This window comes from Chelonoidis abingdonii, chromosome 2 (assembly GCF_003597395.2).
Source record: "Chelonoidis abingdonii isolate Lonesome George chromosome 2, CheloAbing_2.0, whole genome shotgun sequence".
Taxonomy (NCBI): domain Eukaryota; kingdom Metazoa; phylum Chordata; order Testudines; family Testudinidae; genus Chelonoidis; species Chelonoidis abingdonii.
The window spans coordinates 123,131,025-123,148,967 of record NC_133770.1 but is presented as its reverse complement, the minus strand read 5'-3'; the positions used below and the strand labels follow the sequence as shown (position 1 = coordinate 123,148,967).

The window sequence follows — 17,943 nt, the reverse complement described above, 5'->3', positions numbered from 1 at the left end:
AACCCTGGCCCTAGAGAGAGAAGGGCTACGTGGAGGGTCACAGAGAGCCACTGAGGCTAGCATAAACCGCCTAGAAGCGCAGGACCCACAGGAGCAAGGTCAGAGCTCTGCCACAGTCCTCATACAATTTTTTTGTTTGTTTTTGCTCTTTGGAGGAGGAATTGATCATTTTTAATGGTCTATAAAGAACCATTGTAGAGCTAATCATCATCATCTTCAGCAGCAGCAGCATGGCTTCTGTTTTTATGTAATAACTTAAAATATTATTTAGTATAGCAAAGTTTAAATATTTTAAATAAAATGAAAAAGTGTGACCTTCTGAATTAAATGAAACAAAGGACATCTTTATATAGGAGCAGTGATGCCACACTCTAAGCAAAGCAGCAAGGTGCACTTGCTCAGGCATAGGAGTCCGCAGAGCTAAGTTCTGTTCTCAGCTCTGTCACTGATCTACTGTGTGACCTTGAGCAAATCACTTAACTTTGCCACACCTCAATTTACCTGATGATTAAACAGGAATAGTGCTATTTACCCACTGCATGGCATTTTGATATCAGTGAATGAAAAGGTCTACATGAGTTCCAAGTCTTGTTATAATTGCATATTCTCTGGCCTACAGCAATCATGCAGTAGGTTGATATTAAGAGCATTCAAAACAACGTTCTGCTGCTTGGACTGCCCAAGTATTAATACTGTTTTGACGTGGCCAATCTTGTCAAGAAATGGAAGAGAGTCCCTAAACTCTGCAGCTTGATCTCAGATAAATAATGATGCTCCAAACCTAAATTAAGCTCAGGAATCTTGAAACAATTGTTCATATTTAATCTGATTCTAAATATTAGCTATGACTGTAGATATATAAATACATACAAAAGTTAAATATACAGTTATATATATTCTGCTAACCAAGAAAGTCATCCACCATGTCCTATGAAATACAATGATACATATTAAAAAGTGTCTGTGGTTCCAATTTTCAAAGACAGGGTGAAAGCCCGGCCTTACTGAAGACAGTGGTAAAATTTCCTTTGAGTCTGATTTCACCCGTGGGCCTTAACAGGATGTAAAAATCCTACATTTGGCATATAGGGATCCGAAAGATCATTTACATCAGCAACTAACTGATGAGATGAGCCTCTGGCCACCATGTGTGGATGTTGTACTAAGATATTGTCACATTATTGACTTGAACTGGGACCGTACAGAATATGGTTGCAACCAAGGTGCTGTAGTGGCACCAAATCTTGTATAAAGGGGGTCAAATGAGGTGTCTAATATAAGGTTATGGTTGGCTGGTTATGATTAGAGTCTCTGTATGTGTGTATCATTTTTGTAGTTGAAGTTATGAATATTGATTCTATATTGTCTGTATTTCAAACTTATACTAAGCTTCTGGGTTACATTCCAGACAAGTTGGTGTCACCTCTGCCGAGCCTGCTTGATGGCCCATTAAGGACCATCAACTATGCAACTGACCCACTGAGAGAAGGCATATACACCGTGTAACTCAAAGTATGCAGGGACTTGCCCATGTGACTCCAGACTCCACTTTGCTGTAATTTTCCACAGTAAGAATAAAGAGATGTTCTTACATCTGGAAAAGACTATAAAAGGCTGATGCCTCATCTCCATCTGGTCTTCAGTCCTGCTTCCTACCTCTGGAGGGACTTTGCTACACGGAAGCTCTACACAAAGGACTGAATCACCCATCCCAGCTGTGGATGTACTCCAGAGACTTGATTTGAACCTGCAGTTTACTCCATCACTGCTACAAGCCTGAACTAAGAACTTTGCCATTACTGTATGTAATTGATTCCATTTAACCATTTCTTGCTCTCATCTATATCTTTTTCCTTTTATGAATAAACCTTTAGATTTTAGATTCAAAAGGACTGGCAACAGCGCGATTTGTGAGTAAGATCTGATTTGTATATTGATCTGGGTCTGGGGCTTGGTCCTTTGGGATCGAAAGAACCCTTTTTTCTTTTACTGGGGTATTGGTTTTCATAACCATTCATCCCATAACAAGTGGCGCACTGGTGATGATACTGGACAGGGGCGACTCCAGGCACCAGCATGCCAAGAGCATGCCTGGGGCGGCAAGCCACGGGGGGCGCTCTGCCGGTTGCTGTGAGGGCAGCAGGCAGGTTGCCTTTGGCGGCATGCCTGCGGAGGGTCTGCTGGTCCCACGGCTTCAGCAGACCAGGGACCTCCCACAGGCAGCCACTGAAGGCAGCCTGCCGTACTTGGGGTGGCAAAATACTTAGAGCCGCCCCTGATACTGGGAAACTGGAGTGTCTAAGGGAATTACATGTGTGACATGTGGTTAGCCAGTGGGGCAAAACCGAAGTCCTCTCTGTCTGGCTGGTTTGGTTTGCCTTAGAGGTGGAAAAACCCCAGCCTTGGGCTGTAACTGCCCTGCTTAAAGCAGTTTGTTCTGAATTGGCACTCTCAGTTGGATCTCACCAAGACCAGCATCATTACAGGTATCCACATTTGTTCATTGGGCTTCCTAACACAAATCTGTACAAAGGGCCAGAAATACTATAGCATGAATTTGTAAAGGCAGGTTTCAAATACAGTGAAGTAAATGGCTGTCTTAGACTTATAAAGCCTGAAAACTTCCTTTCTATGATACTGAAAAACACACCAGTGTCATCTGCCATCCTTTACAACTTTTCCAAAATATATTCTAAAGACATTAAAGGAGAATCAAAAGAACCAAGACAAAATCAAACCACAGTATTTAACAGCACAGTGTACTGGCAATCTGGGATAAGATCTGAACAACATTAAAACAGTTTACATTCTACTCAAAATTAAATCATTATCCATAACACATCTGTGAATATTGTTAAAATCAAATTGCAGACTGGCTACAACCTGCCTTATAAAAGAACCAGGCTGTCATCTGAATACAGACAAATGCTCTAAAAAAGATGCAGTATCTTAAAAACTACAAAAAAGTACCTAAACCAGAAACTTGGGTAACTGCCCTTGTGAGTGAAAATATCTGGGCTCACTCCATAAATCAAAGCACGCTGTCTTTCAGACAGCTCAGAAGCAAAGCACATTTAGAATTCTTACTAACTCGCCAGAAATGTAAATAGTGAAATAAGAGGCTTAAATGACTGAGGGATCAAATCTGACCTTGGATACATATTCTCAAGCTCCCACTGACTTCAATAATTGAAACAAGCTGCAACACCTACATACAAATGAAAGGCAAACTATTGCACATTGCTATGGTAGTTGAAGACAAAGGACTAGATAATTGCAAGACAGCATTGCAATCTAGCACTCAAATAAGCCTAGGTTTGACAACCACTTCCTGCCACTGACGGTCTGGTCAGCTCCTTTCCCATCTTATCCCAGCAGCAGGCATTAGGCAAGTGGCTTCTTTAAAGGAACACTAAAGGATAAGCCTCTTGTGCACTCCCCTGAAAGATCCTTTCCTGTGCTAGCAAAATGCTGTTGGGTACCCACACATGGCTGACAAAACTCTGTTCCCCTTCCTGCACGTCTTTCAACAGAGGACTGACTTTGTCCCTAAAACACCAAGAGCCAGACTGTAGTTGGCTGTTGCACATGTGCGTGAAGAGGAGAAGGCATAAATAGTCTTTCCTCAACTTGCCTCCAGCGCACAGATCACCCACGGTTGCCACTCCTGCACTCTCCTGAGCATAGGGACTGCCTCCTGTTAGTGCCCCTGTGATGCAATCCACTCATAGACAAAGCATGACCATGGCTTAAGAAAGGCTCATTCCAGTGATAAGCCTCTGCACTGCCTCCAGGCATGCCTTGGTCTGAAAGGCAGAGTCTGGCCCTGAGTGAGAAGCTGAGGTTTGAAAAGGGATGTAATGCTGAAAAAATTCACCATAGCAAATAGGCTACAACAGGCAGCTCTCTCGAGATCTTCACTATGGCTTAATGGCACGTTTTCTGTGAATTTGGTAAAAAGCAGGAACTCAATAGCAACAGTGGAAGGAAAAGTCCTAGAGGATTTCATATGCTGCATGCACACCTCTACACTTCATATTCTCTTAGCCACATGTAAATGAACCATGGAAACAAACTGATCTGCAAAACAAAACTAACAATAATCATTGTATGTACACTGGGAAGGAAAACATCCATGTGACATATGATGTGATGATGCCAAAAAGAATCCTCATTCTCATTCTGATTCTCTATACATACATTCAGGAGATATTCACCTTCCCTAGCAGCTGCACTGTTCCTCTCTGCTCTTTCCCTTTGCTTGGTTAATTTGTGCCAGTGTCTTTTTCAGCACGAAGGAAGTTAGAGATAATGGAATTGCCAAGTACAGCAGTGTAAAAAAAATCTACACCAAAGCATAGGTTCTGGAAGTAGGGGTGCCGGAGGTGTGGCAGCACTCCCTGGCTTGAAGTGGTTTCCATTATATATAGGGGTTAGTTTTGTTCAATGGCTTTCAGCACCCACACTATATAAAATGTTCCAGCACTTATGTACCAAAGTAAAATTATATTAAAAGTTGCCAAAATTTATGAGAAGGGAGAGAGTTAGCCTTCAATTTATGTATTAATTTGTGTTTTCTGAAGACAAGGTGATATTTTTGTAGGCAAAAAAAGGTGTGTGTGAAAATGGTAACTGTTGCCTTGAGACAAATACAGTAACTCCTCACTTACCGTCCTCCTGCTTAACGTTTCGAAGTTACGTTGCTGCTCCATTAGGGAACATACTCATTTAAAGTTGTGCAATGCTCCCTTATAACGTCATTTGGCTGACTTTACAAGGGAGCATTGCACAAGTTTCTCTGTTTGGCAGTGCTTAGGACTTTCTGGGAGGGAGGGAGGGAGAGAGGGAAGAAGCTGGGAAGCCCCCCACCCCCCACAACCCCGGCAGGCAGGGCCACTCGGAATGCAGGGGCTTTAGGGGCTGCAGGGCTCTGGGCTAAGGGGCCCTGGCCTGCAGCTCTAACGCCCTTTTTGGAATGCAGCCCTGCGAGCACAGGCCGGAGGACTCAGGAGCAGCAGGGGCAGCTGCCCAGCTGGAGAGAAGCGGCGCTTTCCCTTTCAAAGTGCCGCTTCTCTCAGGCTGTCCCTGCTCCTCCTAAAGCTCCTGCATTCCGGGTGGCCCTACCTGCTGGAAGGGGGGCGCTCCCAGAATCACAGCTCCCAGAATCGTGGCCATGGGGGTGGTGCCACGCTGTGCAGAGCCAGGGGCGGCTCTAGGCATTTTGCTGCCCCAAGCACGGCAGGCAGGCTGCCTTCGGCGGCTTGCCTGCGGGAAGTCCTCCGAAGCCGCAGGACCGGTGGACCCTTTGCAGGCAAGCCGCTGAAGGCAACCTGCCTGCCGCTCTTGTGGTGCCGCAGAGCGCCCTCCGTGGCTTGCCGCCCCAAGCACGTGCTTGGCGTGCTGGGGCCTGGAGCCGCCCCTGTGCAGAGCCACCTGCACACACCCTGCACCAAACAGGAGCTGCCCCAGGTAAGTGCTCTGCACCTCCTGCCTGCCCCAACCCTGAGCCTCCTCCCACACCCCCACCCTGAGCGCCCTACCGCACCCTAAGTCTCTCCCAGACCCTGCACCCCACACTGAGCGCCCTCCCACATCCTAACTCCCTCCCAGACCCCGCACCTGCACTCTGAGCACCCTCCTGCACCCCGCACCCCCACCCTAAGCACCCTCCCACACCCTGACTCCCTCCCAGACCCTGCACGCCCAGCCCTGAGCCCCAGGGGTAAGCCAGGGCACCTCCCCACCACAGTACAGTACCGGACTGTACAGTACACAATGCCTTTTGTCTGCCCCCCCCCAAATTTCCTTGGAACCTAACCCCTCCCCCCGCATTTACATTAAATCTTATGGGAAAATTGGATTCATTTAACATTGTTTCACTTAAAGTTGCATTTTTCAGGAACATAACTACAATGTTAAGTGAGGAGTTACTGTATAAAGAAATTTGAGATTTGTTACAGAGTTCAGTGTCACCAGTTTTGGCAAGAAAACTCAGATTCAGTGACAAACATTAGCCCATCAAATTCACACATTCTTGTGAAAATTCCTGTTTTGACATGTGAACATTTGTATATAAAAATCTCTTTCAATCTTTCAGCATAAATCAGTCCCTCGTTCTTAGCACAGAAAGACAAACAGAAAAATGCATATTTAAGAATAATATCATCTCCTACAACAAACGTAGAGTGCTTCCTATTAGTCAGGGTTGGGACCCAGCAGGGAGATGACGACAGATTACTACTGAGGTGACTCAGTCTGGCAGGTGTGGCTTATTAACTCCTACTTCCATGTAAGGAAGGGGCAAGCGACTCTTTGGGTAGAGGAAACCTGGATCTATGGCAGGAAAACTCCAGTGACAGCCAAGCTTAGGGAAAAAGTTCACCTTGAAGTTTATGATTTTATTGTTATTATTTGTACCAATACAGCCAAACCCCAGGAACAGAATAAATTTGGATGAGATGCTGTGGGCCAGGTTGCCCCCTCTCACGTTACCTCCGTGGTGATGATCGCCCCAAATTGTCTGTCCCCCCAAAAGGTAAAAACCACTGGCGTTAACATGTGGCCCTGCAGCAGCTCTGGCCACTGGTCCTCCTGTGACACCCAGATTCCAGTCAGCATGGCGGCTTTGGACCCGCGCTTCCAAGAACTAGCCCCAGCCACAGCAGCTCCTACAAACCCTGGGTAGAATCTGCAGAAAAGTGAATGAAGCCTGGGGCTTTGTTAATTTGTCAGTGTTATCTTTGGGGGCTAGAGTGGGGGATGATGTCTGTCCTGCTAGCCCTTTCCTGCTGACTCTTCCCCTGCCTCCCTGAATACAACCTCTTCCCTCAGGAGACCCTGAACCACACAGAGCCTCCACAGGGTGTGAGGAGGGGAACACTGTTGTGGAGAGGTTGAAGCCCCTTTCCAGGCAGGGAAGGAAGATCCATGGATGCAGGAACCCTTCTTGTATGTATCTATGTGGAAACAATCCGGCTCAATATGTATATTTCAGTTCAGAGCAGGGAGGGGTTCTAACTTACCATAAAGATTTCTATAAACAGGAACATAATTTTGTTCTCTAATGAAAACACCATTCTAAATCAGGAGGGTAAATTATAGTGAACATAAATACCCTGGAAACTTAAATATCCCAGGACTAACTGGTGGTAAATACTTACGATCTGTGTTTCCACCAAGATACTAATTTTGTAACAAGCCTCAAATCTATAGCCATCCATTCATTGGAAAATATTTCATTATGAGAAACAGCATCTGTATATTACTGAAAATGCTCGTAGTTTTGGATGTCTAATGTTAGGCACCTAAATTTATTTTTAAGCATCTATGTACATAGCCTGATTGCAAAAGTGCTGAGCACCACAGCTTCTGTTGACATTCAAGCCACTTATTTAGGCTCCAAAATCTACACTTAGGCATCAATTTTTAACACTTAAGCTTGCAGATTTTGCCTAATATTCTTCACAATTTATTATATATTGAAACAACAAGATCACCAATAGTCTGTGTTACAAAATGAACAATGAAAATCTTCACAAAAACAGTTTAATGCTTCTTGAATAATTAAATTGATTCACACAGGGTTGCATTTAGTTAACTGAGGAACAGGGAGAACATAGAGCAACATACAGTAATCAGTAAAAGCAGCAACTTGTCAGAATGATTTTTTTTACCTTGAGGTGGTTCATTAGTAAATTTGATCGATGACTGCAAAAGATTAATAGGAAATTTTGAATGGACCTCTGTAGTAATCCACGTCCTGAAACCCTCGTTCATAGACTCTGTTGTTATGATGGTGTCCAATAATTCATCAAGGAAATCCAAGCCCAGGTGGCAGTTCTGCAGAAGGAGCCATCCTCCATCTTGCATACACTGATTTAATAAGCGCCTTGCATGGATCTCCTGGCCCTGACCCATTGAAATGGCACGACAAGGAGTATTCTGTAAGAAAAAAGTACATATCTTGTAATCTCTTAGAAATGATTATTTTTACAGCACCACAGGGGCTTACGGAACTTAACAGACAAAGAAATGAAATGTAAGGGGGTAATCTAGGCTGCTGCACTAAAGCTGATACCTCTGAAGATCTAGGTTCTGAACAGGCCCCTATGCTGTTCTCCTCCCCCACAAGCTAAGAGGACGCTACTTCTATGAACATGGTTGCAGCAGGCTCCACGAAACACCCATCTTTGCAGCACTTCCCTTCCCCACAACTCTGTGGAAACCTTTCTGTGTGCAAAGTGGATAGGATGTAACTAGCAGTTTTCTGCTGGATGCCCCCGTACCCTTCCAGTTAAAGTACCACACATTACTGTGGGCGGGGTGTGTAGTAGCTTATTGTTTTCCCCTTGTGACATGCTGTACTTCAAAATAGCACCCTGGAACCCCCATATTCACCACTGTGATATAATATATGGTTTGTACAGAGTATGCCTTATGAGTGCTAATTTAAAAAGTCTTGATGTGTTGAACATTAATATCCTGTTGAATTGCAGGTACTAACATTGTATGTGAAGTTAGGAAACATTGCTATATGTTTGTTACTGAAATATGTGCTAGGTGGGAAACACCCACAGCCAGCCTTTCAGTGGCAACAGAGGAGCAACTATACTGACAAGACAGATTTACATCAGGTCCAGCCAGACGTGTTGATGGCCCATCAAGAAGAATCCCACCCTCTCATAGAGGGCATATACACAGTGGGGGCTACATCCCCTCCACGTCACAGCAAAGATCTTTCTAGCACCTGGAGAGAGAGTATAAATGAGGGTCAAGGACATCACCCCTTAGCCTCGCTTCTCCCTCTTCTCAACACCTGGAAGATCGTTTGGAAGACAAAGACTTTGAACTGGGGAGATTGGTCCCAGGCTGGGAAGGAAATTCAGCCTGTGCATTAAGAACTGTAAAGTGCCTGGAACACCCAGTGAGCTAAGAAAAGCTATTTGAGTCAAATCTTGAGCAGTCTGTTAAAGTTAGAATTTAGACTGTGAGTCTATTTTTATTTCTTATGTAACCAACTTAGACCTCTGTGCCTAGCACTTACCATCACTAAAAATGTATCTTTCTGTAGTTAATACGCTTATTTTAATGTTTTGTCCTTACCAGTTTGTCTAACGTGACTGGGGAATCTGCTCAGATTACAAAGGCTGGTGCATGTCCACTTTCCTGTGGTGAACTAATTAACGAGCTTCCCTTGTTCAAGAGAAGGTCTTGAGCAGTGTAAGACAGGACATCATTGGGGTGCAAGACATGGGGGCTGGGATCTCCCTGCGTACAATTCATGAGTGGCTTAGAGAGCATTCATGCAATTCAGCTGGACATGTGCCTCTACATATTGATGGCTGCTTGATCACTGAGCTGGAAGGGTTTGCTGTTTGTCACTAGAATAGCATTGTGAGAGACAGCCCAGGCTGCAGAGTTTAAGGGGACTCATCAGTCTTGCAGCCTAAGTTGTACCCTAAGGGTATGTCACACCCCTTTATGCTGTGGAAAATCTTCAGGAGGTGTGATGGATTTGGAGCAGCTCTGTAGTGATTTATGAATACTGTATGTTGACCTGGTTATTGGGATGTTTACTGTATGACAGTATTGACTTAGTTTAATCTGGAGCTATCTGGGGAGAAAACATAGGAAAGGAAAGTGTGGCTCAAGATAAGAAGCTAAGCTCTGTGCATGGATGTCCTTGCCTCCAGGATTTATGGAGGGGCCAAACCTCCTGTCATTAATGTGGGAGCAACCCTGCTACCCTGAGGCAATTAGAAAGAACCTCTGCAAGTGCAATCTTCTGCAGTTTTACTCCTGGGGGAATTCTGTGCCACTGAGCATGTAAGGAATTCATGTTCCCTGAAGATTTCTCTGCTTCCCTACAGAAAAATTACTTCTGACAAGGAAATAAAGGGAAGCTGCAAGAGCAGTCACGCACCACTCCCTAGCTGCTCAGGTATATCATTTCAGGAACCGGGAGCAGCCAGTGGAGAGGTAGATCACCACAGGGCTGGGGACTCCCCAGACTGTGGCTCCGACCCTGAGCTGGGCTCAGTTGCTAGTCCCAGCTGGGTTGGAGGCAGAAGCAGACAGGACTTTCTCTTCCCCTGAAAGGAGTGGCTGGGGGTGGGTCTGACCCACTCCCAGAAACCTCCCCAAGCTGCAGGAAGCTCAGCATCCTCCCATGCTTCCTGCCCCCATCGCTTCTCAGCTGCAGGGGAGGGCTCACTATAGAGGAGCTGCTCCCTCATCCACCCAAACCCCATACGTCTGGACCTCACATACCTGGACACCCTCCCCTCTCAAGCCTCACCCCGTACACCCAGAACCCCCTAGCTCTCCATACCCAAACCCCACCTCATTGAGCCTCAACCTCTGCATGTGGAGCCCCCCTGCCTCCAGATCCCAACCCCTACACCCAGACGACCCCCCACTGAGCTCCTTGCACTCAAACACCTGCCCTGAACCCCACCTCCCTGCACTCCCCTGAGTTCCCCACACCCAGATCCCCATGCCACAGACCCCCAATTAGCTTCACTGACCCCCACCCCACCAAGCCCCACTCCCCCAGCACCCAGACCGCCCTGCAGAAACTCTCACATCCAGACCCCTCCGCTGAGCCCCAACCAGCCTCTGTGCATCCAGATGCCCCCCACATCTAGACCTCCCACTGAGCTGCCTGAGCCCAGATTGTCCCATACAAAATCCTTTCACCCCACACCTGGATCCCCCACACCGAGCCCCTCCACACTTGTATCCTGCCTGGTTCAGCCTGCCTGCCCCACACCTGGTGCACCTGGCACATAGAGGCAGGGTCCCATGGTGTTTCTGGGGCAGACCCAGGCCTTGGGCTGTGTCAGGGTCAGGTGCAGCCTCACCACTGAGTCCGTGTCCCTGGGATAGGGGTTGAGGAGGCAGGAGGATGATCTCTCACCTTCGTGTAGCCAGGTCTTAATGTCTAGTCTTCCTCTATCTAAATGACTACAGCAGAGACTGAGGCTAGGTCAGTACTACAGACCTATGTCAATATAACTACATGTGAAAAATCCACACCCCTGTAAAAGCTGGCTAACCCCCCTTAATAAATTACAAGCAGCCAGTGGGGCAGGGGGAGGGAGGTGAGTACTGCTCATAAACACAGTAGCCTAAATTTTTGCACTCTCTCTTTTCCTCTGCCTCAAGGCAGGAAAATCCTGCTCCAAACCAGTCAGTACTACCCAAATAACAAAAACATAAAATTTTACACTTACCAATCATGTATTAACACGCAAGGGTCTTTGTCTGAATGTGTATAAAAGGTTTGTAAAATCTGCATAAAACAGTCTTTTGTACCAAGGTACAGGCTCTCCTTTTTCTGCAGAATAAAGCATTTTTTCCTTATCCCTGTCAGGCTGTTAATTGGCTCTCAACTAAGCAAACCCAATATTTCGGTAACACCTCTAAGCAACATAGTTATAACAATCTTAACCCCCTGTGTAGACAGTGCTATGTTAACAGGAGAGCTGCTCAGATGCAGTATTTTAAGTCCATATCTGCCAATACTGGCAGCAAGGCAGGATGGAATGAGGCTGTCATTGGCAAAATGGTAGGCGATGGAATCACAAGTATCACAAAATGGTAGGCGATGGAATCACAAGCCGAGAGTACCTATCCTTATATTGAAAAAAATCAACACCTGCAAGACCCCTCTTGTGACAATCAAGGTCCAGACAGGGGAGAACATGAGGCTTGAACCCCCAAAAATAAGCAGTTGAATCAACTGATTGTATACAATGTGTGCTATAAAAATATGTTGAGCAAGGTCTTTTATGAAAGCATGTAATGTTATAAACTTAGTGGTCATTATGAGATATTTAGACAGGCTGTGGTTATGAATTTATGTATTTGTGTATATGGACATCTGTAATCCCAATCTGTGGTGCCGTTCCACCTCACTCGTCAGAGTGGAGAAGAGGCAGGCAGGGAGGGGTTGCCTCCATAGCCAGTTGAGACTAGCTCCAAACACCTAGGAAAAGACAAATGATGGGCCATTCAAGTTACTGGAAAGACACAGACATCCCAGCTAGAATTTCCCCAACTGAGAGTCGCCATGCCCAAAGAAAAAAATATCGTGAACCTTTTTAAAATGGAAGGGGTTTGAAATTAAAGGCATCCAGAAACTGAAGGACAGTGACTTGGTGGATGTTGTCCATGAAACACTGGATGCTCCCTATGCCTAAGGGGTATGCTGGGAAACTGTTCAAAGGCAATAGGTAGAAGAGGGAATGAATTAGAAAAGGGATTTTATCTAATATGGAAATGTAATGCCTGAGGATGCACATTTATGTTTATTTTCTATGTAACTTGTACAACTTTGCTCTCCCTTTCTAATTCATCTTTGAACCTGTGGCTTTTCTATTACATAAACCTTTTGTTTATTTCTACCCCAAGCAGGTCTCTGGTGTGCAAACTCAGTGGAGCTTATGTCTGGGAAGCTGGTTTCACACCTGCTGGGGTTGTGAACCTGTGGGGTAAAGTCCGAGTGTCTCGTAGTTAATAGCATGGGGAGGACGGATTTAGGGAGACTCTGGCCTGGACGGCCTGTTAGTGTCATCCTGCAGGGAATAACTAGGCTGGTAGAAGCCAGGGTGAGATCTTGTGCTTGTGGGCAGGATACTGGTGTCAGAGGTCTGGACCAAAGCTGCACAGAATAAAGAAACTGAGCAGCAGGCAGCAGAACCCCTTTCTGGTCTGGGTGATCCCCAAAATGTCATACCCCATCAGATCGCAGTAAGAATCTTTATGAGTTCAAGGAAGAGGGTCTTCTTCTGATCCCTAGGACAAGAGTGGTAGTTTGAAGATCGACACTAAAAGGTCTGGGTTTTATTTTGCTTTTAATTTTGAGATTGTCTCTTTCAAGTTACCCCTTCAAATGCACTGCTTCCAACAAAGATAAAGATTCTAGTCCCTGTCCCAGGGGTGTGTTCACAACCTTTATTTAAAAATAAAAAATTGGAACTAAGAAGATGGATGCCATATCCCCTGCTCACTCCATCTGCCTCCCTTCCGCATCCAGCAATTGTGAGTTGGCTTCCTAGACTGTAAATTCTTTGGGATGGGGATCATGCCCAGAGTAATCCAACTTGTGTTCCTAAAGCTAGACCCTTAAATTTATATCATATTTAGGCACCTAAGTAACAGTGGCCTGAATTTCAAAGGTGCTAAGCACCCACAGGTTTGAATGAAGTTAATGTGATTTACGGGTGCTCAGATCTTTGAGTATCAGGCCACTCTTACTCAATGTTTATAATATTATGCATCTTTATTTGAAAATTTTGGCCAGAGTCTCATATACATCCTCATAGGCAGGCAGCATATGGGGATCCATTATTCAGGCGAAAATTTCATCTGGGTAAATTCATGTTTATATCTACATTTTGAACCATAAATACTTGGGATCCTTTCCAATGATGCTGTGCTGTTGGTAAGCAATTTTTCATGTATCTACCAAGCAAATGTATTGAATGTTATGGTCTCCAGTTTACTTTTGTCTTTCATCATTCACTGCAGTCACTGACATAAATGAATTGGTAACTGTGGCATGTGTGTGTGTGTATGTATGTACAGTTCTAGTTAAGAAGGGCGGGTCTGGTTTCCCAAAACACCCTCCACATCAGGGCATCGGCCAGGTTTCTGAGGAACATTTTCACAAATCTGTTCACCTGCTGGATTAATTAAATATTGTTCTATTTCCAACTGTAACTGCCATCAGTTCATACAATAAACAAAAGATAACACTATACACCACCAGCACTGCTTTTTTGTTACAACTAGACATTTCAGGGTGATCACTGCCACAGAAATAGCTGCCTCTTTGTACAAACTGACTGGGAAAAGTAGAAATCTAATATTTGCATTTTTCTCACAGACCCAAAATCCATTTCCCAAGAACACAGGCATGAACCAAAGTGTGCTCATATGAATGCATGTGAAAAGTGACAAAAGGGGGTCAGCTCACTGCAAATCAAAATTCAATTTCTAATTCAATAAAATATCCATCAATAATTTTTACCACTGCTCACGCAGCTCTACTAAACGCGATTTAAAATACCTTTGATTTTGCAAGACGCTCTATATTTTCAGTGGGATCAGATCCCATAGATAAAAAGCAAGTCAAGGGTGTTCGACAGTCACTTTCAATCCACATTGCTTCCATATCAAGAATAAATCCTTCTGCATATTTCACACTGAGAGATTCTGCAATGTAGTGCCGCGCCTGCAACAAACATTTCCAAATACACATTAAATAACCTTACTTGCACACCTTCACCTATAGCAATGTGTGTCACACAAACCCAGTGTCTACTACCATGGAAACTGAGGAACCATTCAAAAATAGCCCTGGTGGACCGGATGGAGGCGCTAGATCAGAGTTTATTTTAAGTTAAATTGAAAATTATTACAGCTTTAAATAGAAAATATCTTACCTGATGCTGTGCTTTCTGGGACTGACCTATTCCCAGTCCAAGACACGTGGGCAGCACCTCTCCTGTAAACACTGGAAGCAGCTCAGATTTTATCCATAAAGCTTTGAGCCTTACCCATGCCCCTCTGTCCTCATTTTACATGAGTACTTCCAAAGCTAACTTGAAAGAGTAAATTCTGATTGGGATATAAAACAAACTTTTGGACTGTAATGCCTCTTCAAGTGTAGTAACTATATATGTGAATCCTGAAGAGTCCCTATCATAACTTCTTGCTCAGATTTGAACCTTAGCGTTCATAAACTGAGAAGCTAGCATGAACCTTTCTAAGCTTAATTACCAGCTTAGATCTGATCTCGCTGCCACCAGCCAAGTGATTTCCAGGACTTGGCTCCCTCTCTGGTCTCCCAAAACCTTCTCTGGGAGACCCCAAGACTCAGAAGCCCTGAAGTTCTTACCACAAAGGGAAGTAAACCCCCTCCCTTGTTTCCTCTTTATCTCATCCCCAGCTCCCCTCCCTGGGTTATCCTGGCAATCTGTACTTAACTCCTTGAATGCAAAACAGAGACGGCAATTTACCTTCCCCCTCCTTTCTTCCTTAGCCTTAACCAGAGAAAAACTCAAACAGGTTTTAAAAAGAAAGCTTTATATAAAAAAAAGAAAAAAGACATCAAAATATTCTCTGTATCAAGATGACAATAATACAGGATCAATTGTTAAAGAAAAAATGAATAAACAGCCTTATTCAAAAGAGATACAATTTAAACATTCCAGCAAACTACACACATGTAAATACAACAAAAACTATAACAGCTGTGATACAGCATGGCCAGAGGGCAGCATAAGAGTGTTAGCAGGGGGCCTTATCCCTGCCAAGGGAGGAAGGTTTGCTTTAGATTAACTAGAACAAGCTGTGGCCAATTAGAGCACCTGACTCCACTTAGAGCACCTGACTCCACTTAGAGCACCTGACTCCAGTCATGGATATAAACCCCTGCTTCAGTCAGACAGGGGTGGTAGTTGAAGGAGAAAGGTTGATTGGAGCAGAGTGCAGATTGCAGAAGAGAAGAGTTTGTCCAGAGAGAAATAGAAGGTTTGGAGGAGTGCTGCGGTGGATTGGGAGCCCAACAGAAACCCTAGGTAAGGGGCACCAGGCTTGCTTAGAAGAGAGGCGAGAAGCCCCTTCACAAGCTGACGGGTATGAGAGAGAAGTTAACCCAGGGGAAGAAACCGCTAGTCAAGTGGTTCACCACAACCCAGGGCCCCTGGGTGGGACCTGGAGTAGAGGGCGGCCCAGGTCCCTCCCTCTCCACTCCCCTCCTCCCGGGCACTAGGGGAGTGATTAAGAACTGGTTCAGAGGCAAGCAATATCGCCCTGAACCTACCCCAGAGAAGAGAAAGCGCGAGACCCAGAGAAACAGTACCGGCAATTTGCCACACACGCCTATTGTTTTTTCTACCTTTGTACTCACAACTTTGAAACTGAAGATTAGAGCTTGAAGATAGAAGATTCCTCTCGTAGCTGAGAGATAGACAAAAGACACAGACCCAACATTCCCTCCCTGAGTTTTGAAAAAATCCAGTTTCCTGATTGGTCCTCTGGTCAAGTGTTTGGTTCTCTTTGTTAACCCTTTACAGGTAAAAAACATTAACCCTTAGCTATCTATTTATGACAGTCCCATTTCAGAAGCACCTGGAAGGACTTATCTTTGGTGTGACTGGGCTGACAGGGAACTAAATTTTTCATTACAGATCATGACCTCTCTCCTGGTCCAAGATATGTGACTTAGTGAGCATATTAGGCAGACTCTGAACCCTTTTAGAATTGGTTTATCCAAAGCTCTATAGACTTTGGTAATGCAGTTTATCCAGCTGGCATTGGGAGATTTAGAAAATTCAGACTCCAGAATATAGGGAGAAAGGAAGTGAATAGGGGTATTTTTTCTGAATTGTTCAGTTCCACAAAGGTATATTTTAACTGTTCCTCTCACATCTAGCATGTGCCGTGCTCTTTCTTACAAAGGAAGAATACTCTTCTATGATACATGGAATAAAGAGTTTGTCTTTGTAACAAATGTTTCTGCAGTATGCAAAAAGGACCTTGTCGTCATGGAAGATGCAGTGATGGTCATCCCTTCTAGGAGTGGAAATCCTAGAACTTCTTCTTGCTGACTTGATTACAGCCTGGACCTCTCACCTTCCACTCTGCCATTGGCCAGAAAATGGAGGGAAATGCTCCCAGATCCTCCTCATGGAAGGAAGAAGATTTGGAAAGAATGCCAGACTCTTTGCCAGGTGATTCAGTTACACACTTGAGAATACAAGAGGGAACCATGGACCTTTTTTTCTGGTGGACTGGGCCAGGGGATTTACCCCCTAAAGAATCTCTGATCAATGAGGATCCACCTGCTAAGTTTCAAATGCTGAAGAGGATGGACACACATTTGTTGACTTGTCTCTGGAGGAGTCTTGGTCGACACAAAGGCCTCAATAAGCCATCCAGACTCAGAATTTCTTCCCCTGACAGAATGAGGGACCATGGGCGGGAGCAACTGTGGTATATAGAGCTCCCCTTTTCAGGCTCCTCCTACATACATAGATCACCTCTTGGCCTTTGCATACTCCATGTGGTGTGCTATGACATGCTGGGCAAATAGAGATAAAAAGGGGGTACAAACTTGGTGGTATTATTTGAGGAATGATCTCTGAAAAAAATGTTGTCCTCTAGATGAAGAAGGGGCGCTACTCCACAATTTATCTGTAAGAATTGGAATAATAATAGATGAGAGAGGAGAAGTGAGATGCTACTCTTTAGTCTGGCTACAGGCATAGACTTTGGAGTGAGAGTGGAAGGGACGTGATTAGAGCTGTACAAATAACAGATGTATCAGTTTTCTGGCAATTAAAAAACAAGAAAAATTGTTTCGTGTTGGCCTGTTCTATATTTGCAATGTGCCTTTCAGAGATTCAAACTGAATTGTTCTCTTTCTGCTAATTACATGAAGAAATGAGACTGTCTTCTTATGTGAAGAAACACAAGCTGTAAAAATGTCAGGACTATACTGTATAGCTGTGCTACTGTAGAAAACCGGTAACCCTTCCTGGCACATAAAACAATATAATATCTCTAACAAATTAATTAACATATTGCATATACCTTTTTAATTTGTTATAACCAGCTACATAAGTATCCGTAACATATTTCCAAACATTTAGAATGGGCAATTGGATTTCTGCCTGTAGCGAGTCGGTGTGGCTCCCCTCCTGTCCAGGAGAGGGAGCGCCCAGCCAGAAGCCTGAGTGGGCAGGGCTAAGGAGCAGTGAACCCGCCTCTCAGAGGGTCAGGCGGCGACCTGGAATTACAAAAGCCGGCCGTCAGAGCTCAGTTGGAGCCCAGCCGCTGCCGGGAGCAGACCTGCCGCAGGGAGCTCAAGACTCGGAACCCTCTAGGGCCCAGGGCAACCGCCCTGACTGGCCAGAGCTTCCCTGCGCCCGC

At 44.8% G+C, this 17,943-nt stretch overlaps 1 protein-coding gene across 2 annotated transcripts in view; it reads right to left on the bottom strand.

Moving 5' to 3' along the window:
- LOC116821627 (dynein axonemal heavy chain 5-like) overlaps positions 1-17,943 on the bottom strand; it is a 295,723-nt gene that overhangs the window by 47,365 nt on the left and 230,415 nt on the right. For both annotated transcript variants that reach the window (XM_075062654.1, XM_075062655.1), the window contains 2 exons: positions 14,075-14,239; positions 7,674-7,941 (listed from right to left, as the gene is read on the bottom strand). In XM_075062654.1, the coding sequence (XP_074918755.1) occupies positions 7,674-7,941; positions 14,075-14,239 (433 nt within the window). The remainder of the gene's footprint in view (positions 1-7,673; positions 7,942-14,074; positions 14,240-17,943) is intronic.